This window comes from Carassius auratus, chromosome 29 (genome assembly GCF_003368295.1).
Source record: "Carassius auratus strain Wakin chromosome 29, ASM336829v1, whole genome shotgun sequence".
Classification (NCBI taxonomy): domain Eukaryota; kingdom Metazoa; phylum Chordata; class Actinopteri; order Cypriniformes; family Cyprinidae; genus Carassius; species Carassius auratus.
The window spans coordinates 14,142,794-14,155,692 of NC_039271.1; the positions used below are offsets into that span (position 1 = coordinate 14,142,794).

A 12,899-nucleotide genomic window follows, 5' to 3' on the forward strand; every position below is an offset into this window, starting at 1 on the left:
TTGAAAACTTTTATATTAAATTGTAATGATATTTTACAGTATTGCTGTTTTACTGATTTATTATTTTTATATCAAATAAATGCAGCCTTGGTGATCGCAAGATACGTATTCATTTATTTTTTACAAATGGTAGTGTTTAATGTTTAAAAGTTTAAAGATTTAAACTGAATTTAGACATAACTTTTAATAACAAGTTCGATTTGAAAAAGACAAAATAAGCAAAATTGTAATGACAATGCAACACAATCAGTATTATTAGAAACTCCAAAAATCTAACAAATAAGGCTTTATGTCATCAAAGATTTGGATGTGATTTTGCAACTAAAGATGAATTTACAAAAATAAAGATCCATTTAAAAAAAAAAGTATTTATGAACAGGTTTACAAGCCTGCTTGTGTCTATTTCATAAAGACACTCACTGGCATCTTTTTATTGTTATTAGATGTACATATTAGGCATCTAACATGTACATGTCAGGCAAGTGATGAGATATTTATAACAATTCACATGAGAGTAGTAATTAAACCGACTTAAATGGACCAGTTATCATCACAATCACTAGCAATCTCACCGAGTGGGAAACCACTATAGATGACAAAATATGCAGTCTCTGAGATGTGACACAACCTTAGTGCCACCACTAAGTGTCTGTCCTCTGTAAGGACATTCGAGTGCATTTACGCTGCTTTGAGATGAGCAGGGCTCATGACGGCCTACACAGGCTAGTCCTACACAAAGCTCGTTGGCTGTGAGAGCCAATCAGTCGCTGAAAGATGATTCGCTGCCTGAGCTGTCATCATCTCGCTCATCCAATCCTTTTTTGACACTATCTGGAACAGGTGCGTCAGGGGTACTAAAGGAAGATTCAATGAATCCATTAGATACAATATAAACACTTCATTGTAACACAAATAGTGACTATACAAATGCATAAATAGTGCATAATATTTTTACTGTCGTTAACACTTACTCAAGCAAACCGGGGTCCAAACCCTCCATTACCATCTTATTTTTAATGGCCATGACTGGAACACCCTGTGCAAAAGAGCAAAAGATAGGCATATGCATATACTTTCCACATGTAAGTGAGTTTATTAGTGATTCCTTTCATTTTGAAGGAACAATTCACCCGAAAATGAAAAAGTGCTTAAAATGAACTCCCCTTCAGCCAGTCCAAGCTTTAGATAGAGTTAGTTTCTTCATAGTAAGAATGAATAGTTTTTTCATTGGAAAATTATTCTGAGAAATTTAGCTCAGCAATGGATCCTCTGCAGTGAATGGGTGCCGTCAGAATGAGAGTCCAAACAGCTGATAAAAAAATTACAGCCCATTTTGTGAAGCTAAAAACTTCACCACTGGTGAGCAAGTGATGTAATGCTAAATTTCTCCAGATCTCTTTCCAATGAAGAAACATGTTCATCTACATCTTAGATGGCCTGTGGGCGAGTAACTTGTGAGCATATTTTAATTTTTGAGGGATTTGTCCCTTTACGAGAACCACACATACCACTTGCACCATTTTCAGGTATCTGGCATATCGTGGGTCCTTGGCTACAGTGATCACATTTTCTGCTGGGGCCTCTGTCTTTTGCTCCGGATGGGCCACTTGTGCTTGCTGCGATGCCTGAATGGATGAGGAATTTATATTAACACAAAAAAAAAACTTACTGGTATAACTTCCCATGGGTTTAAAATATCTTAAAAGCAGTGGGATAAATAGATTATGACAATAACATCTCAGATGAACTGTTACCTCAACAGGAGGACCTGAAGGGGGGCCCGAGGCATCACTGCCCCCCGCTGCAGGGCCGTTTGTCTCTGTAGACCGTCTCACTCCTTCCACTGTGACTTCTTCCAAACCAGGGATAGAGGCCAGCTGCAAAATTATTCACCATATTTTAATGAAATCAATCAGAAGACGGCTAAAATAGAGTTTGCTATATTAATTTTTTCCACTACTGCTAGTGCTGTATTTATTTTAATTTAATTAAAATAATTTTTACACATTTTAGTTTTTTTGTTTGTTTTCATCTAATTCTATTTTAATCTTTACAGATTTTTCATTCATTTGGAATATTTTTTGTTTGTTTTAATCTATTTATTTATTTTCAACATTATCTTCTATCATTTATTTTGGTTGAATTATATATTTGTTTTTGTTCTCCAGACATTTCCGCTGATCTGTCTCGAGTTACCTTTGCTTCCAAGATGCTCAGTGTGGTCTCAATCTGCTGGATTCGTAGTGATACTGTTGCTAGTTTCTGCAAAAACCAATTTCATCAGGCCACTGACTGTCACTTTCAGGAAATGTTTATGTTAAGGAGAAGAGGGGATTGATGTGTTGACAGGTGAACATACCTCCTCACATACTGTGGAAAACCGATTCAGGAACCTGACAGTGTGGACGATGAACTGATTGAGGAAAGCTACGATTCTTCGCTGCTGAATGGCTGGAACCTTAAAAAGTATAATGATTACTATTGTGAAGTCTATGTCAGACGATCATGTGAGCAGCAGTTGATGCTGCAATGTTAAACTTACCTTTGTAAGATCTACTCCCGACCCCACAATGGGTAATCCGTCCTCATCCATGTCGACAACTCGTTTGCGTTTTAACTGGATTTGAGACACAGGTTTTTACGCTTTAAATGTAACAAATGAGTCGGGAACTCGGTACAAATGCATCATTGTGAAAAGAACTCTTCACGTGACTTCATCGCGACCTACAGCATTTCCGCGATACATAACAAAAGTCCCCAACCCCTGAAACTAGTAACATGGAAATACATTTAGTATATTTCACGTATAAATAATTGTATTCAATTTATTAGTATTTAACCTGTGTTTACATTGTTGTTTGTGAAAGTCCTACTATTTATAACTATTAACTAACTACTTATAATTATTTACTAAACACCTAAAACGATGTAACTGCCATCATAAGACATTACCTTAGTTTCAACTTAAATATTTTTAGCAAGTAATGACACGCACACGGCCTATTTCAGATTACTTTTAAAGAGTAATGAATATTTATTGTATCATTATATTAAAATGGATATTCAACAATCCATAATTACTAGTTAATTTCTATAACTATTTTGTATCAAGTGTCTTCTTTTGGTAGTTTGTGTACTCTAGCACAAACATCAGTAAAATCTCAAAAGCAGATCAACACCACCAGAGGACATACATCACGCTAGTTTCTACAAAAGAGAAACAGATTTTACAAATCTGAAAAATGACTTTAATTATGAAGCATAAAATTCCACATATAACAGATGAGATGAATCACCAAAAACAGGCATCTTTTAAAAGACCACTGTGACAAAAAACGTTTCCTGTTTGCAAGTGATTGGAAGAGGAAAGTGTATATGGCGCAAAATTAAAAAGGATAAAATAAGCAGTTGAGTTCATTAAAATGAAGGGATTAAGTCAGATGCATCTGAAATGTTGCTCAGTCATCAAGTGCGAAGTCGAAGGGCTCAAAGTCAGAGCGCATTTGTTTGGCCTGATCGTCTTCCTCTTCTTTTGTACATTTACACTCCCTCCAGTCAGCACGCATGGGGATGTTCAACAACGCCTCGCTCGCCATCACTTCCCTGAAGCCAAACACATACATATAGAATGTACAGGTGGTTATGCAAAGAAAGTATTTCCTCAGATCATACTCATTCAAGTAATTGTAACTCACATTGACGAACAGTGTCTGTTGAACAATTACCTGCCAAACTGCAAAGGGAAGTTTTTCTTGATACGATAAAACAGCTTCTCGCCTGTATCCAGCTCCACATAAAAGTAGGGCGTTCCTGGAGGAGCAATCTGTAATGGGACATATCAGTTAGACACAGTGCAGTTTTGCACAAAACAGATCCAGGTCCCTTGTTCTCTCTTAACTTCATAGATAATATAACATAGCTCAGGATATAAGAAAGTGAAAATGAATGTATTCGCACACAACACCTAACAAGAAAACACAAAAACAAATAACAAATAATTTTTTAATTCTATTTAGACTACAAACAGATGTGATTTCAAGATGGCTTGTAAACTTTGCACTTGTCTTTACTGTTTAGACTACATGAACAGCAAACTAAACTGAGTGGACTCAAATATGCCAATAACAGGACATACAATGACTTTTTTTATTACATTATAAGTATCAAATTATATAAAACTGATTAAGCACAATGTAACCAATGTAACAAATTTTGATAATAACATGTAATTAAATAATTTAACATTAAATAATGTTAAATTTAAATTATTTAGAGTGTATAGAATGCATACAATTAATAACAACTAATTATGACAGTATAATATAACAATAAATTATTTATATACTGTATTAAATAACATCATTATATTAACTGAATACATTAGATAAAATGTAAATAATAACTAAATTATATTACCAGTATAAAAAAAATATAATTTATATAATATACTAAAGTAGTAGTAAATTATCATATTAAAAGCATATTTATAATAATTAAACATACATGAGCACAAAGCTGGAAGTCCCAGAAAAAAATTATGTAATCATTTTTTTCCAGTGTGAAGTGGACACTGATGGATCGTACCTGTTTGAGGTCTGTATGAGCTGGAATCTCCATCAGCTCCATCTGCTGCTCTTCAGCTTGTGTCATGAACGCCTCCTTGATGTCTTCTGTACTGCACTTCTCCATGGGCACCGGCACTACCTGAGGACCACACAAGTAAACCCTCTGTTATGCATGGTTTTCACACAAGGAGGGCTTTTGGAAATCCCCTATTTGGTCATCACTGGGAACACGTCCCTCAGAAATGGTTATTCTTCATCGCAGACAGACGGTCTATCCGCTCAGACTTAAACTGATGAAATGATGTCGAAGTCTGTGATTGGTGGAGGGCTGGGCATCTGTCACACTCTCCACACTGCTGTGAGTTTACCAGACTCTCTTTTTCATATATGTGGTGCTGCTCAGACTGACCTGGGTTCTGTACAGGTCAGTCCTGTCAGGCAGACACCACAATCTCAATATGAATAACAATATTTGGTCTGGACCTGTAGTTGAAGGTGCTGGCTACGGTAGTTCCTCTCAAACATGATGCACCGCTGGGCTCTGCTTTTACAGAACTTCTTGACAACACTCTTGTATTTCTCCATCTCTTCGACCACCTCCGAAGCCAAATCCACCACTGACTGGTAATGTCCGATGGGCAGCAGGAGCACATGATCGGGAGTGAGACCACCCTTAGCGAGAGCCATGTAACACTGGAGATAATAGAATAGTTACATTAATGCATATCGAAAAACAACAACAGATGATGTATCGATGTGACCAATAATTTATTGGTTGATCTAATCTTATGTTCTTATGATGTATTCTAAAGAAATACTGGGCTGCAGAGTACATATTTTGTGGACTAACATGTGTTCCAATGCTTATGACCAAGTGCTTCTCGACTTCTGGACTTGCGAGGCAGAACCAACAGGGTCCGGTGGGCTGTGCTGTAATGAGACACGAAAACCAGGTCTGTGTCAAGAGCAGCATGCAAAATTTAATTCAAATCCTCCCCAAACTCAGACTAGAAATAAGTTTGGCTTAATATCTCTACATAAGGTAATAAAAAAATAGTCCAGTTTGATCCATTAGATCAGTGGAAGGAGCGGAGAGATTGCAGGTCAATGGACTCACGGGGTCTTCGGGGCTGTTTGGGGTAATTAGGTCTGTCTCCATCTGTTTGCCTCTTCCTGCCATGCTGACGTTGCTGGTGCTGTGGCTTCTTTTGGCCAAGATCAAAAAAGAACTGGGATACCGGTTCCTCCTAAACAAAAAGGAGAAGTTCAAATGATTTGGGGTCAATAAGATCCTTTTTTTATTATTATTAAAAAGGATGCACTGAAATATACAAAAGTGACACTAAAGACAGTCATAATGTTACAAAAGATTATTTCAAATTAGAGCTGAAACAACGAATCGATTTAATCGATTAAAATCGATTATTAAAATAGTTGTCAACTAATTTAGTAATCGATTCGTCGCTAAATAAATTTTATTTGCCATAAGCGGCTCATTTCGTGCATATTTCAAATCTGCGGTGACCAAAGTGTGGCAGTAATGAGCCACCGGAGGTTTTACTCAGCCAGTACAGCAGGTGAAGTAGCGAATAGCCAATAGCTGGCCTCGTTTTATGTCACGTGCTTCCCGAACAGCGTCTCTGCAGCATACAGAGGGAAGTGGGAGTACTTTACTTTGAGCCTTCAAAATGAAGAGTAACCTGTAAACTCTGCACTACTGAACTGTTTAAGGGGACGTTCACATTTCGTGTCTTTTGCGTGCTCAAGTTCGTTATTTCCTATGTAGGCGCGCAGTATGCACTCTCATAACGGAAGCGACGCGGTCGCGACACGCACGCGGTGCGATGCGCCCGTTTTTCCAGGCGCGTCCACACCGCATCCATTTATCCTTTGCTGAAATTTCCGGGTCTTCATGGAGAGGGCACGTCATGGAGAGAGCACGTCATGGTTGCTTAGCAAAGGCAGACGCCTCAGGGGCGCTTCTGCCCGAGTGCTTTGGAAAGAAGGAGAAAGCGGCGCGACTAGCGTTTTCCACGCGTTTTTAGGTGCGATATGTGAACGGCCCCTAAGAATTTTATTTGTGCAGATTCTCCAGTACAAGGTTGTTTGCAAATGTTTAGTCGTACAAGCTGATAACATTGCTTTTTAACAGTTAACATTTAAAGCTTTACAAACATGTTATGTGATCAGTTTGTCGTTTACCAGTTCATAATTCAGACTTGCAGTCTAATTATGACTGAATGAGAGAGGTAAATGTTTGAGTATATTTAAAATGCACTTCTTTTCTAAGTATTCACTGCTCTTTTTCACACAGAAGGTTTTTTGTGTGTGTCCCAATTTTTTTTTTTTTTCTGGACAACCTTCTGATGGATTTTACTTTAAATTGTGAGTTCCATTCAGGTTTCATGCCATTGGCACTTTTTTTCGAAGGATTGTTTACAATTTCACAGCAAAAGCTATAAAGCTTTTTCCCAGTAAATAATAAAATACAATGCACTGCAATTTTATTCTGTTTTATCCTTATACTTCGTGAAAATATGTTCTCAAAGATTCCTTAAGCTTTGTTTGGGATGTTAAACTACTTTAGGAGCTCTAAGGACTGCCATGGTGAAAACAATATTTGAAATCTCCTTGTGAATTTTGCTAGAGTATGGGTCACTGTTTTGATTGCAGAAGAGTTCGACAAAGGATTACTAACATAAACAACTCCAGGTATATTTTTGATGAGGATATGACAATGCAAAATAGTTAAAATCTCTTAAAAATCTATGCTGAATGATAAAGACCCTTTATTAATAATTTACTTGGGGAAAAAATGGAAAAAACTAAAATATAAGTACATAAACCGATTAATCGATTAATCGTAAAAATAATCGACAGATTAATCGATTATCAAAATAATCGTTAGTTGCAGCCCTATTTCAAATCAAAAGTTCTTTTGAGCTTTCAATTCAACAAAATAACCCTGAGAAAAATGTATCATGCATTTCCACAAAAAATGATGATACATGTTTTCTGAGCAGCAAATCAGCATATTAGAATGATTTCTGAAGGATCATGTGACACTGAAGTAACAGCTGCTGAGAATTCAACTATGGAAATCAAAGGAATACATTACATTTTATAATAAATTCTTCTAGAAAATAAATTAAATTCAAATATTGTTTCACAAAATTGCTTTATTTTTTATTAATTAAATGCAGCCTTGGTGAACAGGGTTTCTTTTAAAACTGGCATACTAACTCTATTTGTAATTAAAAACTGTACACACAAACCTCGGCGCCTGTCATAGAGGGTGGTGGTTTTTCTTTCCTCCCGTCTCTCATAGGTTTCCTGTAGGGACTTTCTGTGACATCCTGGGGCTGCTTGACTAACTCTGCGGGGTCCATGTTTTTCATCGGGACGATGTTGAATGCATACAAATACTATGAGAGAAGATCAACTGTACAATTAAAATTCATGTTTAGTCTGATATTAAATTTCAATTTTGTCTCAAATTTAACAATGAAACACTAAAAACTCAAAATCGATGCTACAAGTGAATTCAGTTATCATAAAATTACAGCATGCAATATGAAATAAAGATGTATTTTATTATTACAGATGAATAATAACTTTGTGTTATTGTTTTTAAATATTAACTTTTAGCAATGCCATTACTGTTAACTAAAACATTTAAAAATAATTTCTGTTATTTGTAATAGATCTGAAATAATATAACAACTAACTAATTTCTAAACAATAAAAATAAAATAAAGGCAATTAATACCATAACCAAAACTAATACAAAACGACAGAAGCACAAAATTACAGCACAATTACAAAATTAGTAAAACTTTACCAAAAACAAAACAAAAACCAACCTTCTTCTTGGCAGGATTGTTGACTGTCGCCAGGGCGATGAATCTACTGACATGCTGAGCATTTTCTTGAAGGACCACATGATTCCTGCAAATTTATACACTTTTTTTAAAAAGTCAAATATCTTCTGAAAAGCAAAACATATCCTGACGCTGAAACACCAGACCTGTAAGGCAGCCTCTCGTAATGGACCGCTTCCAGTCCCGCAAAATGGTAACGGGGCTTCAGTTTGTCAGCGAGATCTGCGATGGACGAAACCCCACAAAACTTTGTGTCAGTTTCCTACAAAAAGCCAAGAAAGTAAATGACCCTTGAGTACACATTCAGGAAATAACTGCAAAACTGATTCAAATGAATTTAAGGAGCATAAGAAAGCACTGACGGGACTGTTTCCGTACTGCCATACGCCTCGAGGCCACTGGGATGTCAGGAGAATGTCCACTCCTCGAAATTTGGAGTTAGACAGCAGTGGGGCCGCCAGGGCAATGATATCTTTAGAGGTAAAGCAGTGTGAGGGAGCAGGTTCCTGCTGAGATTCTCTGCCACTGACATAAGCAATCTGAAGCCCCGATGCCCCAGTGAAAATGCCTCTTCGACCTGCGCAAAAAAACCATACTTTTTTTAACTCAAATTGACGGTTTAATTTTTAAGCATTACACCATCCTGTACCATATTTGCTGAATGAAGCCTATCCTTGCTTCTTACTAATTTAGGGATGGTGACAGGAAAAATAGTGCCCCTTTTCGCTCTAGCACCACGTCATACGCTCACATTTCGGCAACCATTTGCAAGGTGAAACAAGAACCAGAACCACCTCCACAAAGACTTTCAAAATTATGAAAATTTTTCTGCCTAATCCTGATTTCAAAATTAGCATTATGGCCAATGACAGAACAATATGCAAATATTACCAGATGTTTTTGCTACATCTGTGAGTGTTTCACTACACTCAAACGGCGACAGAAAATGCTAGATATTTGTGATAAACGTATGTTTATGTAAAGTTGAATGCACTCAGTGGAGCATTTGAAATTTGTATAACTACTTTACAGATTCTTCCTTTACAGAAGTTAAATAATAGAATCTGAATGTAACTTTTAATATATGACTGCTTGTGATATTTGATAAGAGCTTGCAAAACTGATATTTTTAAATTCTGCATCATCATATTGTCTAATATTAAACCTTATTTTGAACATTTTGAAAACGCAGGGCTGTGTTATGGATCAATATAAAAATATATGGATAAATATATAAAATATATATATATATATATATATATATATATATATATATATGTTAGTGCTGTCAAAATTAGCGCGTTAACGCATTTGATTAATTTGAAATATTTAACGCGTTAAAAAAAAATAAACGCAATTAATGCGGTTGCAGTTTTTTTTATTTCCAGTTGTGGCCTATGTGTGTTCAACGTACAACGAAATATGGATAAGACCAAGGAAAGACTTTTAGATGGAAAGTTTCAGTATAAAACTCTGCCGGATTACTCTTCAGTCTGCCACAAGAAACATTACTCTTCATTCGGTCTGCCACAAGAAACAGCAACATTAAAATCATGAACTCAAATGTCATTGTTTAAAAAAAACAAAAAAACAATGACTGTAACAGTGCGTAAATCAGACCTTTCTGTAACGCTAACGTTAATAAGCTTAAACGAAAATAATGGAATAATTGTGTAGCGGAGTATTTTTTGTACACAGTGCCGCGAACTGTCAATCACTCCTGTACGCGTGCATCACTGTCCTCCTCGCAGCTGCAGCAACTTGCGCTCTCTCTCTTCATCAAGCTTTAAAACAAAAAGGGGACAAAAAGATCATATTGTCTTTGTGCATAGGCTATAGATTAATTAGATAAATGAATATCTAAATTTGTGCCTTGCCGTCTACGGTATTTTTTTAGAACTTAGAAAAAAGATGCTGCAGCCAATGAGCAGCCAGCGGGGGCTGCAGGACGACTCAACCTCCGCAGACAGTTTTTAATGTTTATCAGACAATAAATACTCAAGATTTTGCTTTAGTATAACTCACAACGAGTTTCACACACCTTCTCCGGCCACGTTGAGTTGTTGACACTTAACAGTGGGAAAAGCGACACATGCGCTATTCACTTGTATAACTTAAGGGTGAATGGGTAATGTAGTTACTGCTCTGGGTGGGATGAATTAGGAAGCTTGCATTGTGAAGGGCGCTCTGAAAATCGGCAGTGCAGGTAAAAGATTAAAACCTCTATTAAAACAGATGTCCAAATGCGCGTACCGGTACGCTAGAAGCACATTCTGGGCGCACGGAGAGGTGGCGGTACGCTCAAGAGCTATATTTGGAAGTGGCGGTACTGAGTGGCCCACTTAAAGCACTGGCAATGACTATACTTTGGAATTTTTTTGCAGTCCACTTAGAATTCAACATGGAAATCATTTTTGTTTTTTATTGGCATTGATTGTTTTGAAATTCAAATGGTACTTACATGCCTGTGTTTTTATTTCTGTAATAAATATGGCTTTCAAGCCAACAGTTAATTTGGAGGATATTGATGGTTTATTGCAGGTATGTTGTTTACATGAGAAAATCTGTGTTACAAGTTAAACAAAAATTCCAATAAACAATCATATTTTTAATTTAAATAGTTTATTTGTCTTGAGTTTACATTAATTATTTACATTTTACATTTACATATCCAAAAAGTTTCAGTCTTTTAATTGCGATTAATCGCGATTCATTTTAAAAAATTGTGCGATTAATTAGTTAATTTTTTTTTATCGATTGACAGCACTAATATATGTATAAGGTTACAGATCAATCTTACCCAAACATGTGATGTTTTCTGCCAGCTCGCAGCCATCAGAGTTTGGGAGACACTTCACAGTCTCTTGGCTTGCTGCGCCGAGGACATATGTGTGAATGGGTGCTGGGGGATTAGAGAGATCACAGTTTAATTCAAAACAGTTATTAGTTTGATGAATTAATGAATAAACAAACAAACAAACAAACCTAATAGGAAACCTTAACGTTACCCTTTTTTGCACCAGATTTGTATGCTTCCCATTCTGCTTCAGCGTCAGGAGAAGTTCCAAAGAACTCACCAACACACAGCAACAACTGAAAAACAACGTTATCAACTTACACCCACAACTCTCTTTTTATGCTTATCGCTTTAAAAGAAGAGCTCCACGTGCAGACTCACATCAAACTGCCCGCTCTTTTTCTGAATGGCGTTCACCCGGTTGAACAAGGCATTTATTCTTCCTTCAACGTCGCCACATGCGAGTCTGAGAGGGAATGAAATATAAAACAGCGTGGAAACACAAAAACACACGCGAGTCTTTTACCCGCACACTTCTATCGGTTTTGTTTATCATGACTGTAAATCACTGATTAACATAAGAGCCAACCAACATTCACGTGTCCCTTTTTTTTTTTAACCCAAAAGCAAAACTTACACACGTAAAGGCTTGTCATCCATACCGAGTAAAATATAAATGTTCTTAAAAATCTTTAAAAATTAACGTTTCTTGTGTCTGGTGTATATATTTGTGCGTCGACAAAATAAACCCTGTCGGAACAGAGAGTAAATGATTTCGGCCGCCTACTTATGAAATATACACCTAAGGTAAAAGTTTTTTTTTTTTTTTTTTTTTTTTAGTTTTTTTGGTGCTACAAATTATTAAATACATAAGAGTAAATACCATATATAAAGTATATAATTTATAAACGTGTTAAAATATATTGTTTCACTCCGGAGCAAATACAAGAGTGACACAGTAAATTGTATTAAACGCTTTCTTTTAATGTCTATGATTAAACGCCTCAAGGATGTGCGCATTATTTGCAATGTTATCGCTTCATAGCTTAATATTATCAGTTCAATTAAACATTTATATCTGTCACACTGTTCAATCTTTGGGGGTCTGAAGAAGACTGCAGACTGCTGGGGAACAAAGATATATATCTAAAAGTACATTTGGTTATTATTTACCCCCGATATTTATTTTCAGAAAGCCTCAATATGAAAGGAATAGTTCTGCCACGAATGAAAGTTAGCTGAATTTTCACTCACCCTCAGGCAATTCAAGATAAAGATAATTATTTTAATTATTATTATTTATTATTATAATTTCTTAATCCGAACCTATTCAGAGAAATGTAGTATTATCTTCTGCAGTGTATAGTGCTGTCAGAATGAGAGTTCAAACAGCTGATAAAAAAACCACAATAATCCACAAGTAGTTCAATAGTTCCAATACTATAGATAGAGGACTCATACTTTTAGTCAGAAGCAACAATCTGTAGTTAAAAACATCTTCATGATGGATTTGTTCATTACAAAAAGCCTTTTTTAACTTTAAAAGATATTGGGTGATGTACTGGAGTCACACAGACTCTCATTGTGACGGTACCCATTCACTGCAAAGGATACATTTGGCGAGTAAATTATTCATTCAAAAGTTCGAAAAGAACA

The 12,899-nt window shown here is 36.2% G+C and overlaps 2 protein-coding genes across 2 annotated transcripts; both read right to left on the reverse strand.

Moving 5' to 3' along the window:
- Nucleotides 1–91: 91 nt before the first annotated feature.
- On the reverse strand, nt 92–2,754 carry LOC113048162 (WASH complex subunit 3). The gene is made up of 7 exons (XM_026209755.1): nt 2,543–2,754; nt 2,360–2,458; nt 2,197–2,262; nt 1,755–1,877; nt 1,509–1,625; nt 972–1,036; nt 92–854 (listed from the first exon to the last, which is right to left on the reverse strand). Exons 1-7 carry the CDS (start codon nt 2,591–2,593, stop codon nt 761–763), a joined length of 615 nt encoding a protein of 204 aa, XP_026065540.1. The 5' UTR covers nt 2,594–2,754; the 3' UTR covers nt 92–760.
- A 471-nt stretch (nt 2,755–3,225) lies between these two features.
- On the reverse strand, nt 3,226–12,033 carry LOC113048160 (CWF19-like protein 1). Its single transcript, XM_026209751.1, has 14 exons — nt 11,881–12,033; nt 11,625–11,709; nt 11,455–11,539; nt 11,247–11,348; nt 8,809–9,023; nt 8,593–8,708; nt 8,429–8,513; nt 7,841–7,990; nt 5,683–5,812; nt 5,416–5,495; nt 5,049–5,258; nt 4,585–4,704; nt 3,726–3,823; nt 3,226–3,603 (listed from the first exon to the last, which is right to left on the reverse strand). Exons 1-14 carry the CDS (start codon nt 11,901–11,903, stop codon nt 3,459–3,461), a joined length of 1,644 nt encoding a protein of 547 aa, XP_026065536.1. The 5' UTR covers nt 11,904–12,033; the 3' UTR covers nt 3,226–3,458.
- Between the last annotated feature and the right edge of the window lie 866 nt (nt 12,034–12,899).